Source organism: Strigops habroptila, chromosome 4 (assembly GCF_004027225.2).
Source record: "Strigops habroptila isolate Jane chromosome 4, bStrHab1.2.pri, whole genome shotgun sequence".
NCBI lineage: Eukaryota > Metazoa > Chordata > Aves > Psittaciformes > Psittacidae > Strigops > Strigops habroptila.
In genome coordinates, this window is record NC_046358.1 from 83,361,820 (window position 1) to 83,386,054 (window position 24,235).

Genomic DNA, 24,235 nt, shown 5'->3' on the forward strand with positions numbered 1-24,235 from the left:
GGGCTTGGAGCAACCTGCTCTAGTGGAAGGTGTCCCTGCCCGTGGCAGGGGGTTGGAGCTGGATGAGCTTTAAGGTCCTTCCCAACCTAAACCATTCTGTGATTCTATGATAATGGCCCACAACGCTCTACAGGCTCCCGAGATAACACAACCAGGGTGTTTTTTTCTCCTGGGCAAATAAATAAAACGTGGTATTAAATGAAAACCACATAAAACTTGTTACACTGAATAGAGCATATTGCTCATTTGCTGCTAAATTACAGCCTATTCATTTCCTTCTAAGCAAGCTATTAAGCTGTGTTGTATCACATGAGGAGTGTTTCGGAAGCGTTATCACCGTGCAGTGGGGGAAAAGGGTGTGTTGGCTTGTTTTGCTTTTCTCAGAGGTAATTACAGGGTCTCACTGATCCCTGGTATCAGTGCCCTGCCCCTGCTGAGTGACACCCGGCATGACTCTGGCCCTGACTGTTGGTTTTTCCACGTGCAGAGCCTGCCAAGGACCTCACTGTGCTGCGGAGCCTTTGCTGATGCTTCCTTTGCCCAGCACTTGGCTGTTATTTGTTTTCCTATAATTAATGCTGTAAGGTTTTTATGGCAGCAGCAGATTTTGCACGCACAGAAATAGTCAGGAAGCGAGAAGTCATGGCATGTGGCACTTTCCCTGCCATGTTTCTGCTGGCTGCCATCACCAAGTGTTTCTTCGTCCCCTGATGCTGCCTATGCACAGACCCCAGTTGTCCTACAGTAGTGTTTGCATGTACTCACATGAGAGACCAGCCCAGGTAGATGGCTGTGCTGCCCCAGTACATGGGATTATCCAGGACGCTGAAGGGGAAGCTGGTCACTTTTGCCTCCATCAGGATGCCAAAGTAATCACCTAGAGAGCAAACAGAGGGGTTCTGGTTAAGCGCCATGGAGCTGGGAGGTGCAAAGGGGGGTTTGGCACGCTGATACCCTCCCTGTGCCATGGGGCATCCCTGCCAGGGATGCAGAGCAAAGGCGAAGGAGGGGTTTTGCTGTTGATTTCCAGGCTGAGGAAACAGCAACAAATAGGTTGGCTGTTTGCTCTGTGCCTATCAGCTCTTCCAGGAATGGCTCTCTGCCCACAAGGAAGCTTTGTGCATTGCAATGAGCTTATGGCAGCCACATCTCTCATCAGGAGGCAGCTCTCGAGGTCCCAACTGGCTGATTCTGGCTTTCTCATTTGAAAACTGCCTGTCTGATGCCACTTGATGAGGAAGCAAGTGCATGGGATCAAATCCATTTAATGGGGAAATAAGCCCAGTGCACTGTAATGGTCTTCTGAGATGCTCTAATCATCACCACCACCACCACCAAATGCCCTCATTCAGTGCCACTCTTTGCTCATAATGCAGAGGATTTCTCAGAATGTCAGAAAATAGCACCTCTGCCTACAAAACACTCAATTATCGACACGATGATGATGATAATAGGGGATTGTCAACTGTAATGAGGAAAGCTTTCAGAGCTGTCAGCACCCAACCAGCTTCCTACCTACCTCGGAGTAATCCTTCCACCCTCCTGAAAGGAGCCTGGAAAAGAAATGACAAGCAAGGAGATGTTGTGCAGCTTGGGAGCAGCATTTGGGGGACAGAAAAGGCCAGGCTGCACATCTCTGACTTCTGCTGGTCTCACAAACAGGACCACAAAGCCCAGCAAGGACTTTGTTCCATGTCCACTGAACGAGATGCAGGATCAATCGGTGAGGAGTGGAGCTGATCCATCAGCCCAGGGAGCTGCCACCACCCTGGATCGTGTTCCGGGTTTGCTGCCAGCCTGTTCCCTGACCTTGGGCAAGTCTCCTCCATCCCTTCTGATGCTATTGTGCACTGATCATAATATCAGTCTTTCTTATAGCGCAGAGGGTGGTGAAGATTAATGTATGGTGAGAAAGTGCTTGGAAATCCAGATAAAAAGCATTGCAGAGCGCAAACTATTCAAGGTTATTATTATTATTACCTGGATCGTGGTGTAATTTCTTTGACCTCACACGGTGCAAAAACATTTCTTTTTAAGGATAAACAGCGCCTGCCCAATTAGACAATGCTTCTGGGCTTTAACTACAGGCCACTAAGTGAGATAATTGCCTAGTATTCATACTATATGCTCTCACAGTTACTTGGCAATGCATCTCTGAGATTGTTCTGGGAGAAAGAACATATCACCCCCTGCCACAGCCCATTTCTGTGCTTCTTTATATGTCAAAATGCTTCATTATACCCTGCCTGCCCTCGCCTTCGGGCTGAACGCCTCACTCCCTAAATGGTGCTGGCACTGGAGAGGTTTGCACAAAACTCTGGATCCATGGGGCTTATCTGTACCCTGCACCAGTGGGGCTGTGGATCCTCTGGGCAAGCTCCCTGCAAGCAAGAGCACACAGCAGCTGAGGGGAGCAGGATGCTCCCCCAGGACATAAGCTTTTCCAATGTAAACCCTGCTTCTAAACCCATACAATTAAAAGAACATGACCATCAGAGAGGACCTGCAATGTTTTTACATTCAGGCAGGTGCTAAGGGAAAGGACTGTGTGTTGCTTTGCACAGCATCAGTCTGGGCATCTCCTGTGCCACCATTAATCCCTCAATCAGGAATCAGCTCCTCGTCAGGCTGAGGGACTTTGGCATCTAATTCGAGTTATTCTTTGCTGGAGGTGAGTGTAATCATCTCGATGCTCAGGGTAGACGCAGCAAAAGCCATTTAATGCTCTCTGCAAGGCACGTGGAGCTGAACCTGGGCTGAAGCATCACCTCTGCTTCTCCACAGCTCAGTAACAGACTTTGGTCAAGCCAGATTTACTTGAAATCTTGGTCAGCACTGGAAGGAACCGTGCCTGAATGTGAGACAGATGGGCTCAGACAGGCAGAGCCACCTCTCAGTGCCCTCCAGGAAGCCAAGCCCATGTTTGTCAGGAAACGGGGCACACAGTGATGCAGATGATGCTGAACTGATGCCCGAATCCCTGTAAGAGCACAGTGCAGAGACAGCACACCAGGAGGGCTGCTTTGCAGGGGAGAAGGTTGTTGGCACGAGGGGCCACATCCAGCCACTGCAAACAGAGGCTGGGGTCAGTGCTGTTGCACAGGAGATGGGGTGGCACAGAGAGGGTTGTGGCTCACGTGGCTGCTGCTGCATTGTTTAGCCCACACTTAGGAGACAAAGTGCTCTGCAGCCTTTCCAAAGCTTAAATGTGCTGTTAAAGAGGAATCTAACAGGCAGCCCTGATGGCAGGCAGTGTCTGTGCCCTGCCTGGTTCAGCCCTCACTGCTATAGGAAAACCCAAAAGGAAAGGGTCAAATCCTGTTCCAGCAAGTTTTGGAAGTGCTTGAGTGTCAGAGGCTCTCTCAAAACTTCTCTTGAGCTCAGATATTGAGCGTGAAAAGCTGGATGTCCCCTTCTTGCCAAAGCAGTGCAGCCTTTTGCTACCTGCAGTCTGAAGGGCTACCACTGCTGGGGTCCCTGCTCCTCCCGCAGCACCAGCACATCACTAAAACCCTGCGTGAAGGAGGACATTGGAAACACCGGTCCCAACGGAGTCCTGAGCAAGAGAACATCCAATGTAAGATCATAGAATCATGGAGTCATAGAACGGTTGGAAAGGACCTTAAAGCTCATCCAGTTCCAACCCCCTGCCACAGGCAGAGACACCTTCCACTAGACCAAGTTGCTCCAAGCTCCATCCAGCCTTGAATCCTCAGAGACCCTTGGAGACCTGCAGACCCCTTGTCTTCCCTGTAGCTGAGTAAGAAACCATGCAGAACAGCATTCTCCATTCAAGGTTTGCTGACTTGGACTCGTGGGGACTTGCATGGTGCCAAGAAGCCAAGAATGGATGCTCTGTGGGGCTCCAGCTTGGCCATACCTCTGTGGCACAGAGATCCCAAGCCAGCCAGGTTCTTGGCATCTCCCTACCTTGACTCAGCTCTGCCCTGCTGCCCGTCATGCCCTAGCTAGCACAAAGAGCTGGCCTCATTCCCTGCTGCGTCATGCAGGGCTTGGAGCCAAGCAGCCCCAGCCCAGTGCACTGGTGGCTGGGAGAGCCTTCATCAGCAGAGAGGATGAAGAAGTAGCGCCCGATATGGACCACTAACACCTTCCTCTTCCCTGCCGCAGGGGACATGGGAGCCACCAGCCATGCAGAGCAGAGAACAGAGCCACTCTCCCTGCTTACGCTGAGCCTGACTCACTTGTGTTTGTTTTTTCCCCAGCGGTTCAAGTCCAGTGGATCCTCCCGGTGGGATGAATCAGGCTTTACGTAAACAAGCCCGGTCCTGGCTGAACTTCAGGAGCATTGAAGCAGCTCTTGCTGGCAGATACTCCTGTGCCCAGCCTCTCTGGGCAGATCTTCAGGCATAGCATCACTCCTTTGGGGGCTGCGGGTGATTTGGAGGTTGCCAGTGCCTGGTAGCTGGGGGACAGGGATGTAACATGTGGCTGCACAGATGAAGGCTGAGGATACACATTCAGGAGTGCTGAGCTCTATTTCTGGCAGCAGGATCTTGGCCAACTCACCACATTTCTTTGCAAGTCCACTTGAAACCAGGAAGGATTATTACCTCCCTCCCTTCTTCCTGCTGACGCTGCAGGAGCTAATTGAATTTGGTTTGTAAAGCACTTGCAAAAGCACAGCCTAAATGCAGTGTCAAAGTGGGGCTGTCATTATTTGAGCCAGCGGGAGCTGCCCCTTTCCTCATCTATTTATTGTTGCTGTCTCTATTTTATTTTGATGAATTCCACACATACTGGCATGTTTTTAAAGTCAACACCACTAATAGAATGAGTCCCTATACGTGAAAGCAGGCACAGTGGAAAATGTCTTCTGCCATAAAGTGGCAGATAAAAGAATCTGTCAACCAATGGCAGGTTTATTGCAGAGGGAACAGCAAATGAGGTCCTGCCTCTGTGTGTGTGTCACTGTATAAAGGCAGTAATGGCATGGTTAGATCATGCTTTGGTATCGTAAAGCCAAGACCAAAACTGACAGGCCTAAAGGCAAGAACGAGGGAATGTTTAAAGGACTCTGCCCTACCAAACAACCCCTGCAAGGATTAGAAGCGCTTTCTGGTTAAGCTGATGAGTTTTTACTGCTTACCTAGGAACGTCCCAGTGAATCCCAGTGCTAAGAAGCTGGTGGTGACAAACAAGGTCCCTACAGCCAAGATGGCCAAGCCCAAATAATAGGCCCAGTGGCAGTCCAAGCCCTCCAGCTTTGGCTGGCTCTTCATGGCTTCTGTGAAGCTGTAGGAGAGACAAAAAGGGCTGTTAAAAGTGGAAACTCATTACTAACATCACCCACCTCTCCCTGGGAGCTCTGGGAGAGGATGCTGCTGAGGAGGACCCTTCACCAGGTCCCTGGACCTACTCAACTTCCCAATGGGAGAAGCAAGGAGCCAAAGCCAGGGTTTGACCTGGGGATGCTATTTCTACTTGCAACCCTTGCTCACCCCTGGAAATACCAACCCCATGAACTGCAGGATCAAAAGCTTTGCCTTGCTCACCAAACCCCAGGTTTCATCATGACCAGGAGCTCTGGAAAGACGCCCTTGCCAATGCTGGAGGCTGCGGTGCCTCGGCACGGGACTTGGAAGAGTTGGGAACAATTGGCTGGGTTATCTCGTGCTCCCACCTCCGTTCCTCTCCATCCAAATATTTTGCAGTGTTCACGTGTTATCCACGTGCCCAGGAATGATTCATGGCTGCAGCCTGACAGATCAGGGGGAGGACTGGAACGGCGATAGGAAAATACCAGAGAAGCACATTTCCAAGTGAGAACACAGCTTCTCAGCTCCAGGCTTGTGCAGGCATTTCAGGTCTGACCTTCCAAATACTCATTTGTGAGTGGAATAATTGTGACCCCGTTCTCCCTTCAGCCCCTTGAACTTTGCCTGGAGCAGGGCAGGGCCAGCTCAACATCTCACATAGCTCCAATGCGAACCTATGACTACAAAGGAGACAATGCTCTGATTAAAAATGCCCATTAATAACAGTGTGAGGAGATAACAGCCCCGCAGAGCTGTACACAGTGTTTCTCCACATGCTGCTGACACATGAGGTAGGAAACTTGGAGCCTTTTTTTAATGAGCACCCAGGAGGCTGAGATTCAAGTGGAATAACAGATCTCTCGCACCTCCAACCACTGCACAAGCAACGAGAGCCGCTCCTGCCCAAGCTCCCAGGCTCCTTGGCTGGAAAATGCTTCCATGATGTTAGCTGCAGGGCTTGGGATAGCTTTTTCCCCTAATGCCCAGCAAATCCCTGGATTTCCCCTGTTGCCCAAATGAAAGCCGAAAGAGACAGTCCCTGCCTGAGTGATGGACAAGCGGCTGGAAACGCAGCTTTCAAAGGCTCAAAGGCCAAATGGCAAGTTACAGGATGATGTGTAAACCCCATGGTTTAGGGACCTGGATGACATTTTAACTTGGAGCTCATTCTTACCAGGTTTTCTATTGCTGGGGAGTTTTTAGGACCCTGGAGCAAGCAATTTAATCTTCACTTCGGACTGGCGCAAGGAAACCAAACAGAATAAATGTGATGTGCTTGGGAGTGAGCAAGAACACAGCGCCTTAGTGATTTACACTGCCCCCCATGCTGGAAATCACAGGAAAAATTCCTCTTTCCAGGAAGCTGAGCACAGGCAGAGGAATGGCCCATGTCCCTGGGGCTGGCCCTCCTCCAGCACCCATCACACCCCCCTGCGCTCACCAGGTTCACGTTGGTTTGGCTTGAAACCATTCCTGATGGGACCACACAAATCTGGCTGCAAGATGAAGCAGCAGCAGCTGTACAACCCTTCGCATCATCTCCCTGCTATTTGTTTTGAAGTGACACAAGTCTCCCCTATGAGGAAGCCCAAATCCGCATCCCTGCTACCAGTGATGCCTGGGTTTGGGAGGAAAGCAACTCTGCAGGGATGTGACCATCTGCCTGAGCAATCCTGGCCTGGCTGTGCTCTCAAAGCACAACATGACATCCCCAGGGATGCTCTCAAGCTCTCTGCTCCCGTAAAAGATGATGCTGACGCCTTTTCACAGCGCTGGGGCTTTGATCCTGCATCTGGCCAGGACCTCCCCATAGGGCACCAGCGCAGGGAAGGGATCTCACAGCAATTAAAAACCACTGCTGATGATCCCTTGGGAAGGCAGGGAAAGCAGCACTGAGCTGGCCCCTGGATGCCAGCCCCCAGCAAAGAGATGTCAGAACAGAGAGGTACAGCCAGAGCACAGCGCTCGGAGGCTGCTTGTAACTATCTCACATCCTTGAGGCTCCTCTACCCTATGCCAGTGACCTGATTTGGCCTCAGAGCACGAGGAGAACAAAGGTGGCTTCAAGAGCAGGAACTGGTTGTCTGCAAACCAGCCTCAGAGGTTTTGCAAGCAGCACATGACGTGGTTTGTTTTGGCAAAGCCATCTCCCCTGTTCCAGATGATCCCATCCTTCCCTTTCATGGTCGGATAGGTCTGCATTAGTTATTCTCATCAGCATGTCTTGCTCAGTCCCCTGCTGTTTGGCTTACAGCTAGAGAGGGAGGTGTTTGCACGGAGATAATGGACTGCCTTTCCCTCTAGTAATGTTTTATATCTTCCTAAACACACTCTCTATTTGCATTAAACATGATGCGTGCAGGAGTCTTGGTAAATAAACCTTTCAAGCATTTGTGATGCTGGGCCATGACAAGCAGCACGGAGCCATCAATTATTCCAGCATCCTCCACTGCTCCTTGGTGGCGGGGGAACATCTCACCCTCCCTGGCAGGGGGAGGACAAGGTGTTGGCCATCTCCCTTGCTAAGGGAGCTAGTCATGCAGGCAATCTGTCATGAAACCAGTCCCTTCCACCATGTGCCTCTGAATCACGTTTGTCACGGCATTTATTTCTGGCTGTATGATAAGGCACCCAAGAGGACACCAATTAAAGCCACGCTTTGTCCCAGTACCTGGAAATGCTTTATGTGCTGAACAGAGCCATTGCCATGGTGAAGAGCATCCCTCTTCCCAGCGCAGCAAGGGCTGGGTAGGCTGCAACCTACTTTAATCACATCCCTGGCTGCTATCACGAGGACATCAAACATTGGGGAAAGAGGGGGGGACTGGAAGATGCCTTCAGCAAACAGAAATCGGGGAAACACGGCTTGCCCTGACACCTCCCTACGCTTGCCAATGTGAAGCATGACACCAGAGGTGCCCATTCTCCATCCCAGCCCAAATCCATCAGCTCTGCCCTAGCCAAATTGGCAGACCTGCCTAATTCCTGGCAGGGTGGAAGCAGCCAGGGGGGCTGCACAACTGCCACAGTGTGCAGCAGGGTTGTGCATGGAGAAGCCAAGGCAGCAGGCACTGTTCTGCCCACCCTTCCCAAAACAGAGACACGCTTGCTCAGTCATCACTACGCATGCATCACCTCTGCCTTTCAAACCCCTTTTGGGTTGGAAGGGACCTTTAAAGGTCACCTAGCCCAACGCCCTGCAATTAGCAAGGATATCTTCAACTACATCACTGTCCAACCTGACCATGGACGTTTCCAGGTATGGGCCATTTACCACCTCTATGGGCAACCTGATCTGGTGTTTTCCCATCCTCATCATAAAGAGTTTCTTCCTTGTATCTCATCTGAATCTCTTAGTTTACCACATAATAAACCACATGAACTGGAAAAAACACTCAAAATGGTACTGAAGTAGAGGGATGGACATGTCACACAGGAAGAAAGTGGGAGTGAGGGAAATGGACTGCAGGTCCTCTCGCTGGGACACAGGGAGGACATGCACTGATTTATTCAACCAGACAACAGCAGTTACAACACCAGCAAACTTACCAAACCTGCAGCCCAAAACACATCCCCAAAGGCTGCATGGAGCACAAAGCAAACATGGAAATACAGAGGAGCTGAGCTTTTTAGGCCCACAGCAAGCCTATTTTGTCATCCCTTTCCCACTCAGGAGGGCAAAGACCTCATCGGGCAAACTGGGTCGCTGCTGGGAGCAGCCCAGCAGTGCTCCCTTTGCCTAATCCCAAAAATGAGCCTGGAAACTGGGGCTGGCTAATGCAATTGAGGCAGAATTGGGCCAGGAGCTGGCAGGCAGCAAGGAAGCAGCGGTGATGGATGTGGCCAGGGTTTCAGTGAGCAGTACCATGCTCACCATGTGGGATACCAGTCCATCCCCCCCATGAGGTTTTGTTCCTCTCAGCAAAAAAGGAGGCAACGGGGGTAAGACCATCCAGTGGTGCCCAGCAGCACACGCTGCAACAAAAGCTCTTGTTTATCTGTAAAAAGCAGCCCCAACAACATTAAAACCATCCTGCCGGTACCACCGGCAATTGTTAGCTTGGTCATCATCTTCACAGCTTCTTCTGCCAATAATGACTTTGCTTTTCTGCCAGCACCGGCGTGTGTGTTATTTAGGTCAGTCGGGGGCTGTGGCAGCTTCTCCTTCTGCCTTGCATCTCAGCTTCCTGTTTTCCTCATCCCAATGCCTGGCAGCAGTGCTGGTGGGAAGAGGAGGTGCTGTTGGCCACATGGGGCTATTCCCGGATAGCCATCAGAGGTGGCTCAGAGGGGACATCAACTCCTTCAGGTCACGCTTGATTCCCATCATTGAATTCGGTCACTTCTGCACAAAAGGCCATGCGGTTCTTGGATCAATACCATTTACACCATGCTTATTTCATGGTACCAAAATTAAGTAACATTGAGCACAAAGCTGAGAGGCACTACCAGGCAATGACAAACAACCCCTTCCCTGCGCAAAATCCCATCTCAGGGTGTTTTCATTTTCTTGGAAGCATCAGCTCCAAGCAAGAAGCCTTACCTATGAAGAAGTCAATAGCCAGTGGGTGGCATCAATGAAGGACTTCATGTTAGCTGAGCACACTGCCAAAGGCTCTGCCCTCACTCAGCCTCTGTGGGGCTCATTTCCACTGGCCCCAGGCACCCCAAAACATCAGCAAACCCCCCATTCAGGGTGTGCACACAGGTGTTGCTTTTACAGCTCAAACACCCCAAAACCCTTAAAGTGGGAAGTTCATAAGGTCCCAAAACCACACCTGGCCCAGGACGGGAAGTTGGCCAGGGTGTGCAAAAGGGAGCATAAGAAGGTTTGGAGCCAGCACCAGTGGCTCATTGCAGAGCTGACGTAAGGAAAGATACCAATAGCATGGTAAGGCAAGAGAGAGCCATGCTGGAGAACAGTGAAGGTTGTCACGTCCCATGTCACCCAGATAACGGTCATAAACCATTGGAGTAGTGCTCACAGTGCAAATAGTTCAAAAGTTCAGGAACTGTTTTCATAGATAAGAGCTTCAGTGATGGAAGTTCCCTGCTTCTTGCTCAAAGAACAGGGCTGGAATGGAAACAATCATTGCACCAAAGCAATTAAGGATGCTTGTCTTGTGCCATTGACTAAGCAAGTCCCCCCTGGTCACAGGTCATTCTGGATTGCTTCTCAGAAGCAAGCCAAGGCTGATAATGAACCTCTGAGCTAGGAAACACCTAATCGCTTAATTGAGCACAAGACATTCCTCCCCTTCCACCCAAAGTATCCCTTTGAAGCAAAGCTCACATGAGAGCATCACGGTGCTGCACCGGGGACAAGACCATGCAGACATCCCTGCATGGGGCAGGTGGTGAAGCAGCCACACAGCTCCCGGGTGCCTTCAGCCACAATGTCAACCCTCTCACAGTGTTTCTCTCTGCTCTGCCCTCTCCTCCTCTGCCCCCAGCCTGGAGCCTTTCAAAGTACAGCTGCAAAAAGGAAGCTGGTTTTTAAACCCAAGAGACATCCTGCGAGCTCCTCAATTGCTCCTTGGCAGCCCACACACACGTAAAAGGTCCCCAAAGCATGCAGAGAGGAGTTTTAAAGGTTGGATTACAGCACTGGGGGTGGAGGGACCCCACGAGGTGGCCTTTTTGGTTGCTAGCAGCAGCCAACATGCTCTGCGCAAGTAACGCCTACCACCACGTGCAGCCAAAGTGCAGGGCACAGCCTGGGCTTTGCTGGTTGGATTGCCTCCGTGAGGCTGCAGAGTGGAAAACCTGCCCACATCCATCTGTTGAGTACAAGAGACTTGGGAAATAAAGGGAAAAGCAAAATGCAAAAGCAGGTGAAACACGTCCCTCCTAGCATCGCTGGCCAGTGAGATGATTGTGCCTGTGCTGTATGACCAGTGAACCCCTCTGGCCAGCCAAACTCCAAGAGGCATGATGAATCCTTCCCAAACAGCACAACCTCTCCAGGCTTGAGCAATAAGCCTTGGGCAGCTCTGGAGGGGTGGCAGAGAGTCTGCCATGTGTGTTTCAGGGCAACTCCAGCACTTGCTGCTCTGATGACCACCCTGAAACCATCCCATCACTCTCACCATTAAGGGCTTGCCTTGCTTGAACAGCACCCAAAGCCTGCCATCGCTCAGGCCAACTTCAGTGCCAAGGAAAAGCAAGGGAATAACCCAACTGTGTTGAAACACCTGGGCAAAATAAACCTTTATATTGCCATCATCTGAGATAGCCTTGGCCCATCCGGGTGGGCTGGTGCCTTACCCGTGTCCTGCTGGGGGTGAGCTGCCCCATCTTCTAGAGCCTCTCCTCCAAAACCAGGGTCCAACTGGGGCTTTTCAAGCCCCCTGGATTGATCTTGCTGTTTCCTTCAGGGCCTGTGCAGGCAGAGGCACCCCCAGAGCACTCAGAAACTCATGACATAAAGCACAGGCAGCAATGCTGGGGCTGGTAGGACAATGAGGAGTCTGCAGGGGGAAAGCTTGGTGTAGTGCTGGGACAGATGAGGCTTCCTTGGCTCTCCCAGCAGCTCACCATCAGTGCCTTGCTGTGACCCAGAGAGCCTCACTGACCCAAGGAGCCAGCAGGACCACTGGGAACAGAGACTGTCCCTCCACCAGCTGCGTTTTCAAAGGCAGGCACAAGGCTTTGCATTGGCTTCCCAGACAACAAGTGACTATTTAATTTGTGCAAGAGACTGCCGAGACATTCCCCAGTGAAATCCAAGCCTGCTGTGTCCCTAAGACATCAACAGCACACACACATGCCCTCTGCCTTGCCTGCATTCAATTACAGCCCTATTCACTGCAAGCCTTCCTACAGGTTCTGCTATAAGCTGTCGCTGGGGCAAACACAGCAGGGCAAGGGCAGGTCTTGGTGTCACTTCCAGGAAGGCAAAGCTCTTAAACACATGTGCAAATTCCAACCCGAGATCTCTGTGCCTGGGAAATTACCCAAAGCACTAAACAACCCATTAACTCTGACCCTGGCATAATTGAATCTGGGAATTCAGGGAGAGAGCCTGTCTCTCCTAACAGCACTGAAGATAAAGCCTACCCGATCGCAGATAAATTGCTGGCACCGAGGAAATCTTCTGCAGTGAAACCTCTCTGCTGCACTCAGGATGTCAAAGGACTTATTCCCATGGTGTCTGGTGTATCAGTCATACAATATCATTAGCTAGCACAGGTAGTATTTAAAGAGATCACAGATAAGAGTTTGGAGAGACTGCTTGCTAAGTGCACAGATAATCCTGCTCTTCTACACAGGAAATTGCAGCTTCTTATAAACAGGTTTAATCTGGTTTATGAGTTTTATGAGAAAATTAAGAGTTTCTGCTGTTCTGTCTGATCCATTCTGTGCAGACAGCCCTGCTCTCACCTTGGCTAGAGAAACCACCCCAGAGAGCAGAGCAAGGAAACCTGCAGCACTCAATAGCTGTTGACACTGATGGTTTTGGCCACTCTGCCGCATCCCTCCTCTTCATTACAAATTCTGGGATACATCTGCTGCTAGCGGAAGGTATCCAACCATGTAGCAGCAATACACCGGGGCTGCATCCCAGCACTGCAGAGCAAACATCCCTCATCCCTCCCAAGCCCTGGAGGGGCATTGCTTTGCATGGGCAAATAGCAGCAGGGTTAGCTCCTTACCAATGGCTCCGCACGCAGTTAAGCAGCAGGATAACAGCACCCAGGCAGTAGCAGGCAGCACGTGGAGAGCCGAAGACTCGGCTGAGCGCTCGTGTTTTGTGCTCCCATCTGGCTACCTGAAGAGACAACAGAAAACAAAGAGGGTGGATGGAGGGACATGGGCACATCCATGTCCTTAACCCCATATGGAGGGGAAAACACCATCTATGGGGCTTTGTGCAAGAAGCAAACATAGGCTACCAATGGGACATAGCTTAAACCAAGCCTGGGATGAAAGCTCCTTCTCCTACCCATGCCAGCCCCTGCTTGCATTGCACATGTCCTTGCACACCAGGCTAGCCAGGAGCACTGAGGCACAGGCTCATGGAAAAAACCCCAAACCACCCAACACATCAGTTTTGGGGAACATGGAGCTTGGACAACATGTACCCAACAAGGCTGAGAGCATTGCTAAGGCGGTCCCCAGGCCACCAAACCCAACAGACCCCTGCCATACAGCCTAGCATTGTTCTCTTGGAAGGAAAACAGGTCCCTGAGTAGGGGATGGATGACAGCGAACACTCAGCTCTCACCTTCTGGGCTCTGTCATCACCTACATCCAGCCTTAGGGATCCTACCCACCAGGAACAACCCATGCACATCCAGAGAAGTCTGCAAGCGCTCCCCCAAGATCTCCCCAGACAAGATATATGAGCGTTGCCCAAGAGCTGCTTCCATTTGTCCAGGCTGAACCAGCTGCCCTTCATTAGCACTCAGCAATTGCAGCCATTAAGGACTCATCTGCACTCCCCACCCATCCCCACATGCCTGTCTCATTACAACCCATAAAGCACATCAGTGACAGCCCAGGACTCACACGCGCGCAGGCAGCATCTCCAGGGAGGCATTAGCATCCTTCACAGCACGCTTTGGCTGCAATCTGTGTTCTGCTGATGGGTCCTTGCCCAAAGCACCTTGCTCTCACTCTGGGAGGCTGCTGCATAGAGGTGGCTGGAGCTGCTCCCAAAATCTGTAGGTCTGGATCTAGCCAAGTCACCAAATCCGGGACCCTCACTCCCAAGCTAATGAATATCCTTACAGCTCTACTTTTCTACCTTTCCTGTATCCCTCAGAAAGCTGTCACTGCATTTATCATCTCTTTTAGGCTCCATTTTCAGGCACCAAGCCTGGGGTTTGCATCAGCCCCTAAGTTCAAGCCAAGCACAGCACACCTGAGCAATGAAGAGGGAGGTGGGAGTCAGCAGAACATCTCACCACCAATTTGCTTCTCAGACACGGTGGGCACTTCATTAGCTTTAAATGCACTTCACTCTGTCACATGGAGGCTGGGCAGAGTTGGGGGTGGCACTTGCAACCCAGCTATTTGTCTGCTCTGACTGTATTTGGTAATCTATTGACTCTACTTGAGCAGAGAAAGGCAGTTTTGCAAGTCCTGCTTCCTTCCCAGGCTGATGGAGAAGCACAAAGTGCTGTTGGTGGTGGGGGAACTGCTGGCTTCGAGGAGGGGAGAACGATGCAAACCTCCGATAAGCAGGGCACTGATTTCACATGCTGAGAGCTGATTCAATTAGTTATGCAATGATTGCTCTGAAATTACAAATCCACTCATGACAGAGAGAGCTGCTTCGCTGCCTTTTCCTGGCTGGTATAAATAGTTTGTATTCTAAATTGAATTTAAAACACCGTGCGTCACGCTGCTGCTAAAATGGGAGCTGCTGTTTGAGTGCTGAGAGAGGGGAAGAAGGAAATCTAAGGGTGAGTTACCACCTTTGGGAAGTAAAAAAGAAGTGACCATACAGGTGAGTTGAGTCACAGAGAGAAAAACGCAGCCATGTGCCAGTTATCTGTACCAAGTCCCTAATTCCTTGATATTACTCTGGTGGTGGATGGCAGCTCCTGGCTTGCTTGGAGAGCTTCACAAAGCACCTCAGAGCTGAAGCTGAAAGAGAAGGGAATGCTGCCGGGATCAGAGGGGAAGCAGCCTCGTAATTACCCTTGCCTTTAGAAAGGCACATCTGGGCAGCTGTGGGGTGAAGGGATGCGTTGGGATCACTCCCAGCACATCCCAGCTAATGCTGCATCCTGCTGCTGCCAACTCCCCACCTGGGACCGAGATCCAACTTGTATTTAACTGCCAAAGCCTTCAGATGGGACCCCAGGCTCCTTCCCGAGCCCATGCGGGAGCCATCCTGAGCAAAGCAGAGCAGGAGCCTGTGTGGGGCTGGAAGCAGCAGCACCCGCCAGGCCCCCCGGTGGTACTTCAATACCAATTAATTTGTTCCGGGTCTGGTTCTGTTCTTTCAACAGCTAATTAGTTCTGGCTTGGTTTTAATTTTAGTCATTTCTAGCTAATATTAGCTCTTGTTCGCCCCATAGCTCCGCAGCTGGCTTAATGGTTTCATGAAATCATGAGCTGATGTGTTGTTATTTACTGCAGGATAGATTGAGATGGGATCTTAGGAAGCTCTTCCCTGTGAGGGTGCTGAGGCGCTGGCACAGGGTGCCCAGAGAAGCTGTGGCTGCCCCATCCCTGGCAGTGTTCAAGGCCAGGTTGGACACAGGGGCTTGGAGCAACCTGCTCTAGTGGAAGGTGCCCCTGCCCGTGGCAGGGGGTTGGAGCTGGGTGAGCTTTAAGGTTCCTTCCAACCCAAACCAGTCTGTGAATGATTCTATGATGCTGGATGCAAAATGCAGGGCTAAGACTGGCAGATTCCCAGGAAAGGCTGCAACCATTCCCAGTTTGCCATTTGCCCTCCCAGCCAAGGCCAGCACCGTGCTGCCCATGGGCAAACACAGCATCAGGCAGAAAGAGCTCCCCACCATGGCTGCAGGTCCTGCTGATGGAGAGAAGGGAGTATTTTCACTTTCCTTCCAACCTCTGAGTTTGGAAATGGAGTTAATACAAAGTTCCTGACTCACCCAAGGGTCAAAGCAATAGAAAACCATCAAGGCTCCTTTTCCAAAGCTCCCAGCCCTCTGTGTTCACTTTAGGATACTTGGTGAGGGCTGCAAGCAATGTTCTTAACATCCCCCTCAATGCTCGTTATTGAAATAAATCAATGGGCGGATGTGGCTGCAAAGCCAGGGAGTGCTCCTGGGCCTCATGTTCTGCCTTTGGCAGGCTGGGTTGGTGCTTGTTGGGGCCTGATACTCCCAAGGAATCGCCTCCTTCCCGACATAAATCCAGGGCTGATTTCTCCATAACTGGATCTATCTCCCCAAGTGCTCAGGCAAATGCGTAAGCAGCAATGAAAGCACCAGCACGCATTCCCAGTGCCTGCTCTGATGCAAAATGGAAATGCTCTGAGTTTGCTCTATTTGGGGCAGGAAAACCTTCCCAAAGCACCTCGAGAAGGGCCACAAATAACCAGTTTCACCTCACAAACCTGTGTCTGTAGCTGATCGATGGGAATTGCTCTTTACAGCTCTGTGTGCGCGGCAGACCATCGCCTCTCATTAATATTTAGTGTTTGTTTCAAGGAAATTGATTCTTTCTGTCTGCCATCCAGGGAAGCCGCCTTTGGAACACGCTGCATTTTCATCTGCTCAACCCCAGCTCTGAAATAGAGACTTTGTGCTGTTTCACATCACTCCAGTTCTATATCTGGCTCACCACAGCGATGGGGAACGAAACCAGATAGCCCAAAGGCTCGGGTCTGAGGGATGTTTTGCATCTCAATGCTCATCAGCTGGTCAATGTCCTCACGTTGCCCCATCACCACAGCATCTGTAGAAGACCACGCTAGTGAATTTAACCTTGTGGCATGCCTGGGAGGCTGGGATGGATCAGCAACTCCCTTCAATCCAAGGGAAAATGAGGGAGGGTTGAGGTGAGTGGCTGCTTCCCAGCTCTCCAGGGAGCAGCAGAGAGGAGATGCTCAGCCCACTTCTGGGAATGTTCTTGCCCTGGCCAAACCATTGGCACAAAAATGTTCAGTGTTCATGTCTGGTCTGAAGACAGGATGACTGGATAGGAGATGTTACCTTCACTATACCTGTCTCATAGTATTTGCCAGCATGAAGGATTTTGCCCCATCACATGGGGTCTGTGAAGCAGCCTGCCAAGGGACCCAAAAATCAGAAATTCCATTAAAAGCTATGAGGAAAAACTATCCCAGTGTGGGATATGGGATGGGGCACATCCCAAGAGGATGCACGTGCATCGGATGAGCCCTGGATGCACCAATGGTTCAGCCCTACATCAAAAAAACCCTTCAGACAAAACCAACCTGAGGAAATCTTTTAACTATCTCCTTCAGTCTGGCCTCTCCTGGCCATGGGGTACATCCTCTTGTGGGTGCTGGGGCAGGAGAAACCCTGACTCAGGACTTTGGTGGCTCCGTGTGAGCATCTCCCATGGGGGGAGATGTGCCCCTGCTAGTTCCTAACCTGATGAAAGGGCAGGAAACCTGTTGTTACCCTTATTTCACCGGAGGAACCGACCTGTTCCATTTTCCTTTCTGGCTCCCTGGAATCCCTCATTAAAGCATAACAACGTCCTCTGCTCCCTGTCACTGCTTGGATGCTGGAAAACGACCCTGCTTGCAGCTATTAACAGACAGGGAGGAAAAAGATACAACTGAGCAGCCAAACTCTGCTTATGGTGCTCCCAGGAGCGAGGAGGGGAGCAGAGCCAACAGCAGAGCAGGCTGCATTGTAAATGCATATCCGTTGCTTGCCTTTGAGCACTGGGGCTGGCTGACCTTTGCTGAATTCCAGAGGAACGAGCTTTTCTGGCTGTCCCAAGGGACCATGGAGGAAATGAGGGTGGCCTGACCTTATCCTTCCCAATCACACTCGCTTGAGCCCCTCTGCAGCCAGCAGCACTTAGTGCAGATGGTTTATTACCCACGTGCTGGTAGGGAAGCACCGACAGCACTGGTTGAACACCATGGAAAGGCTGAAAGCTCCAGCCTGGGCGCCTGTGGCCACTCAAGGGAAATGTCCAAGTGCTTGTGCTGCTCCTAAGTGAGAAAAACTCCGCTTTGCTAAGAGATTGCAAACCTCAGGAGAGATGAGAAGGGAAACTGCAGGGCTGGTTCCAGCAAGGATCATGCACAGCAGCCCCAAGGGGTGTTCAGGGGCTTACCAGCACTGTGCCCCGGCACAAGAACTGCACCAGCTAAGGCTGGCATGTCCCCACGTGCAGCCTGATCCTAAACACCATCCCAGCACCAGGCACCGGCACAGGTTTTCCAAAGGCATGTGCAGAAATCACCCCGGGGACTGGCGTGCCACTGGCAGCAGGAACATGATTAGCAGGAGCTCTGGGCAGCGAAGGCAGGAGAAAAAGAACAGAACAAACCACGGTTTAATTTGTACAAGCTGGTAATTATAGTTGCTATCTGTCTGAAATCTCCATTGAGTTTATTTAAATATGTTCTCCGCGAAGGCCATTCAGACAGGAATTATCAAGGTGTTGCAGTGGAGGAGATAATGCCATGCAGTTTTCAACAGATCAAGGGCTGATTAGGAGGAATTAATTAGCTGCTTAAACAGTCCTTGACTCGCTGCAGCAATTAGCCGTCACCTCTCTGCAGTCACGTTCCTGGTGCAGTGGCGGCGATACCAAGTGCCCATCACCACGACTGCCATCCCCGTGCTGCTGCATGGCCTTTGGAAGGTGCCCTAAACCCTTAAGGTTTAGCCCATGGGCAGGGCTTGGCAGACAGGCAGTGCTGCAATGGGCTGCGGTGACTCACTGGTACTCACCGTGATGCCCATCGGTACACATGCATCCACCGTGTCTCCCCACAGGAGGCAGACAATGGATGTCTTCCCTCTTCCAGCCTTTAGCAGGCCAGTCCCTCGTGCATCCCTCATCCACCATCTCTTGTATGCTATGAGTCACCAGTTCTCAGCTGCGCTGCACCATCAGGACCAACTGATTATCCAGCAGCCTTAACCCCACGTGCCATCACTTGCTTGTCCCTTTGGCAGGGCAGGAGCATTGCCCCCACCTCTGCCCATCCAAGCTATCACCCAGCCTCTCCAAAGCCTTCATTCCACCCAGCCTTGCCTGCTTCAGCACTGCTCAGGGTCCCTCAACCATCCCGGCACAGGACCCATCTGCAGGGTGCAGCTGAGATGGTCACCAGCTCCAAGGATGGCTGGGACACCACTCTCTGTCCCTCCTGCCAGCACCCCAACAGGCTCCACTTTGTCTAATTGCTTCCTGCCTGCAATGGGAAAAGCCACAGCAGCTCTGGACTACCCGATCTAGAGACTGAGTTACTTCTCTGAAAGCTTCTCAACTTGCAGGCACTCAATTACAGAGAGCCATGAGATGGTAATGGAGCCCGAAAGCTTTTAGCAAATGATTAAAGCCCTGGGAAGTTCCCCCACTAAGTACTGGAGCAGCAGCTTCCAGCTCATGCAATTAAAACACTGAAGTGATATTAGAAGAGACAGGTACCATCCTAATGGTTTCATGTGAGCTGTAAGGCAATGCAGGCCAGAAACTGCCCACACAGCTTGTAAAGGTCTTTCTTATGGTAATGCCCTAAGAAAAGATGCACCCAGAGATGGATTGATGCTGATGAACAACAGGCACTGGTGACAGTGGGTGACAGACAGAGCCAGAGCAGTGCAGGGCCTCCCATCAGAGCCTGGAGGCTCCAGGCACCCTGATCTGATGGGCAGAGACCTGACACGCATCCCAAGAGATGGGGATGGGTTGTCTCAGTCACAAAAGGTCTCTCCAAGAGGCTGCATCAGTTAGTTTTTCCTATATCCCCACTGGTATGATGGCAATAACAGCTGTCAGCAACCCTTAGCTGAGCAGGACGGCTAAGCTCATCCGAGTCTGCCAAGGGCTTTTGGTTTGGAAAGGACGGTGTCGATTTGACTCAAGGAAGAGTTTTCCATTGCCTTTCATGGGTTCTGGATGGGGGGTTTGTTGTTTATTCCAGCCAAAAGAAACAGCAGTGGGGTTTTGGGGAGACAAGGTGGTGTGGGGACTGGCCACACAAGGATACCGTGGTATGGAACAGCCAGCTGGAATGGTGGGGATGTACACCCAGGTGACAGAGGGGTTCACATAGGGAAAAAACACACATTTACAGCATCTCACAATGGAACCAGAGGCTTGGAAAGCACAAAGGGCTGCAAAAAAATGAGAACATTCAAGAGGCTGAAGAAGAGAACTATCTACGTGTGGAAAGCAGGAAGGGTTCCTCTCCAAAACCAAGGGGCTGGTTGTGGAGCTGCAGCGCTGATGTGAGCTGGCATGACAAACCCTTGCTGCTTGCTATGCCCATCACCTAGAAGAGTTAGTTAGAGGACAAAACACAAGCTGGAATGCCTTTTCTAGTGACTCCTTCCCAATGAATGCCAGGGGATGAACAGGGTCCAGTCTGAGCACTTCGACACAGGAAGAAGAGTAAAGTGGCTCTACAGTGGAAAGAGGACTGTTAAAGAACCCCAGCCTGCCTTCACCATGTCTGAATTCAGCCTCAAAAATAAACCCCACTGCATCCATCCTCAGCGAAAGTAACTGGACTGAAATGGCACAGGTCACCTCAGCTAACAGCCTGGAGTTGGGGAAACAGAATAAGCTGGCGGGTAAACAGATAAGGGTTTCGTAAGGACTAGGTACACTTTACCTCAAAGCCATCCCTTGAGATTACCTCCATACGAGCCTTTACCTTGAATCCACTCCTGATAAGCACCTAGATAACACATTTCATTTCTCTAATAGTGTTTATGTGATTTGTCCAAGTGTGATCTCATTAGCTGCTTGCAACGAAAACAAGCCCCTGCTTAACGGAGGCCAAGGCAGCCTGGGTCCAGCGATGTTCCATGAGCCACATCCTCTCCTCTTCAATAAAAACAAAAATGACATGGAATATGGGCTGTATTTGCTAGCAATTTCCAACACAAAATCTGAACAGCTTCTCCTCAAGGCAAGGAGCTCATGATTTATATCTGAAGGGCTGTGACTTCAAGTAACCCAGAATAAGCTGCTAATTTTGAGAGAGGGCACAGAGAGCCCTTATGAGACGCTCCCTGAGAGCAAAGGGGAAGAAGGGTGACGTGCTCCAGCCATAGGAAATCAGGCTACATGGCCCAAACCAGCTCTCCCAGCCAAAAAATCCCATGGAAAAAGTATTTGGGAACTAATGACTTCTCCAGAGCGCAGCACTGGATGGGGAAGGACCTTTCCAGTCCCGGTTTGGGATGTGGTAGGGATGGCCAAGGGCTGCATGGGGGAACAGAGAGCAGCCAGGATCCACCCAGCTACTCTAAACCAATAATACATGAATTAAATGAAATTAGGGAGAGGCAGAGGATGCCCTGACACAGCTATCCGGGGCTTTGCAGAGGGAAGGCAAGTGCTGCCAGATGAGCATCTCACGCGCAGGATGGCGAAGTGTTTTGCCTGGGTTTTGCTGGATTTATGTTCATTTTCCAGGCCCAGATGATCTGGCCCACACTCAGCTTCCCATTGCACACAGCTCCCATCCAGAAAACCACAAACCTCGCATTTTCATACATTCTTCTAAGCCTCAGAGCACTTTCTCTGAGCAAAAAACAGTTCCGGCAGCCCATAGCAGGCTCCTTCCCAAACCAACCAGAAGCAAAGGTGTGTGTTTCTCGAGTGATTGAGAATATTCTGCCTGTCTGACATCCCGTATTTGCTTCTTTTTATTTCCTTCCTGTTGCTCATACTCATACAACACTAAAAAAAGCAAAGCAGGGGAAGGGGCCTGAAGTGCTGTACACACGGCTGCAGCACCGAAACAGGCCGTCCACCCCAAAGACCCATTTCCAAACAAAGCCTTTCCAACAATAGCACTGACGATGTTTGAACTGGCATCGATTTAGAAAGACAAGCTCTTTGCTGCACCTCACTGTCAGCAAGTGCTCAGTACAAATGCCACGTTACAAGACAAACGTGTCTCTCTTTATGACTTCCCTTCTATTTTCGCGCCTCTGCTCCATTGCGTTCTTTCCATATCAAGCCCTGGATCCCAACGGATCCACAGTGCTGAGGTCAAGTCCCTCTGAATTCGTTGCAGACTTCAACACCTTGGGTTTGGTTTTAAATGTGGGGACAAAGCTCCTTACCTTCATCACAAAGCATCTATCCTGCTCTTTAAAGCTTTCCAGTGGTTGCCCCAAACATGTAGCTCGAATTGCTATCGCCTTAGCAAATAAGGTCAGCCTGATTAAAACCCAGTTATTCCAGCTGGAATAGAAACAGGCAGTCTTCAGCAACTACATCCTATGTAAGAAATATCCTTGTACTGATCTGAGACAAGCCTTCACTGGCTCCAGGTAAAAGGAGATTGAGGTCACCTAATGACTCTGACATTTCTTGCAGCCTCTGATTCACTGCAGAGAGACTGTATAAAGCTCTACCGGAGATGTCAGCTAATTCAAGCGCTTTTCTGCTCTCCTGTATGACCCGTATTTAGTTGCAATACATGGTCGGGTATCAGTGTGAGCACCCAGCTATGCCGCCATGCCTCCAACAAGCTGGACCTGCAGTGGTGCCACTGCCAGTAACCGAAAACTGGGGCTGGATGCCCCAGTATTTCAAGTTAGGAAATTCTTTCAGCTGATGTGACCCACGGGAATGGAAATACTGGTTCTGCTGTTTTAAAGACCAAATCAGAAGCTCCAGTTCACCCAGTGCATAAGTAAGAAGGAGCTGGCAGGATAGAAGGGGATGGAGAAAGGCTGGGGGTGATAAGCAAGCAGAAACCTCTTGAGATGCAAACACATCAGCACACATCCACACACTGAGGAAGAAGATGAAGCAGCAGCCAAGCCATCACAGCGCTGCCTGGGATCCTGTGCTTGATGTGAGGGGTTTCAGACCCGGGCATCATCGTTGCAGTCTGCTCTTGTTAATAGGTCTGCTTGGATTCCAGCTCAGCCCAGCTCATTAGCCACACCACCGAATCCAACACTCATTCTGCATCACTTCTATTGCTACAAACAAATAACACAATTGCCTCCACGCAGGGGTTGTTTTCCTCCTCTCTTCCCCTAATGCAGGGCTGGTAGCATCTCATGTATCTGTTAATGAAGTCCATTATACCCAGAGTTTCTCAGCAAGTAAAAATTACAATCATTAGCCAGTGAGTGATGAGAGACAGAAACACCATTTCTGCCCAGGCTGGCAATAACAGGACGCCAAGTACACGTCCCAGCGAGTCGAGCCTTGCTCTCCTGTAATGTGGTACCCAATGTTCTTCATTAGCATCTCTCTTTTTAATAGAGCAAGACAGCGTCCTGCAGCAGGTTGCAATTACACACGACAATTAATTCAGGGAGAAACAATGACGGGTGTCGCAGAGGCACATTTTGCAGCGGGGTTGTGGAAAGGTGAAGTGGGAGATGATTAGGAACATTTTCAAGCCCTATCTAAAACCAAAAACAAGTGGTGGCACAAGTGACAGCAAGGTACAGGAGAAGTGGCTGGTTTCCTCATGCAGTACTTTGTAATTTTTGTTTTAAATAGTAAAGAAACACAGTAATTAATCTTTTGTTTGTAATACCCCAATGGCCAGGACTGGTAGTCTCAGACCAGCACTCCTTGTGCCATTTGCAAAGAGCACACAAAGCCAGCTTGGCCTCTCCCAGAGCTGCACTGAACAGATCCCTGGCTCTCTGGCTGCCCTTTTGTGAAATTAGGGTTTAATTCTCTGCAATAAGTCTGCTAATAAGGACTCCCAACACACCCACCCTCTGGACAGCGTGTACTCGCTCATCGCTCCTCCAGGGGCTGTGACGGGAGGGAGACAGGGAAAGGGGGGGAGAAAAGAAATGAATACACCTCAGAGAGCACAAAATGCAAGAGAAATCCAATACCCCTTCACAGGATAGTGAGAGTTCGGTGGAAAAGAGGTACTGGTTGCACCAGTGGAGCACCAATTCCAGCTGGAGGGCCTCCAGTCCTGTCCCTGCTCCGACATATCACGTTCCGTGTTAAGCCTCCCCTGGGAACACTTCCCACAGCGCCGAGGACACGCATGTTTGTGATGCTGCTGTCGTCCTGGTGGCCAACAATAGAGAGGGACAATTTGATCTTTATGTAACGTGCTCTGTTCCCCTCTGCTCGGGGATGAGATGTTCAAACCGAGCGGCACAACAAGTAATAACAGCCTGAAGGGTTAAATACAACCATCCAACCCTTCAGTGTTAGCACTGGGGTTCCTCGCCGTGTAACCATGTGCCCCATGGTATCTGTTCAATGCAAGAAACATAACCTAAAAGCTGAGGGAATGATCAATCATCCCTGCACCCAGTGATCTGCACCCAAGGATGCTCCTTCCCACTTTTGCAGCCCCA

At 50.6% G+C, this 24,235-nt stretch overlaps 1 protein-coding gene across 3 annotated transcripts in view; it reads right to left on the minus strand.

Annotated features, from left to right (window-relative positions):
- Positions 1-24,235, minus strand: part of PEMT (phosphatidylethanolamine N-methyltransferase) — a 41,890-nt gene that overhangs the window by 6,007 nt on the left and 11,648 nt on the right. For all 3 annotated transcript variants that reach the window (XM_030484462.1, XM_030484460.1, XM_030484461.1), the window contains exons 3-5: positions 12,935-13,050; positions 5,111-5,256; positions 766-877 (exon numbers count right to left, since the gene is read on the minus strand). In XM_030484462.1, coding sequence (XP_030340322.1) covers positions 766-877; positions 5,111-5,256; positions 12,935-13,050 — 374 coding nt within the window. The remainder of the gene's footprint in view (positions 1-765; positions 878-5,110; positions 5,257-12,934; positions 13,051-24,235) is intronic.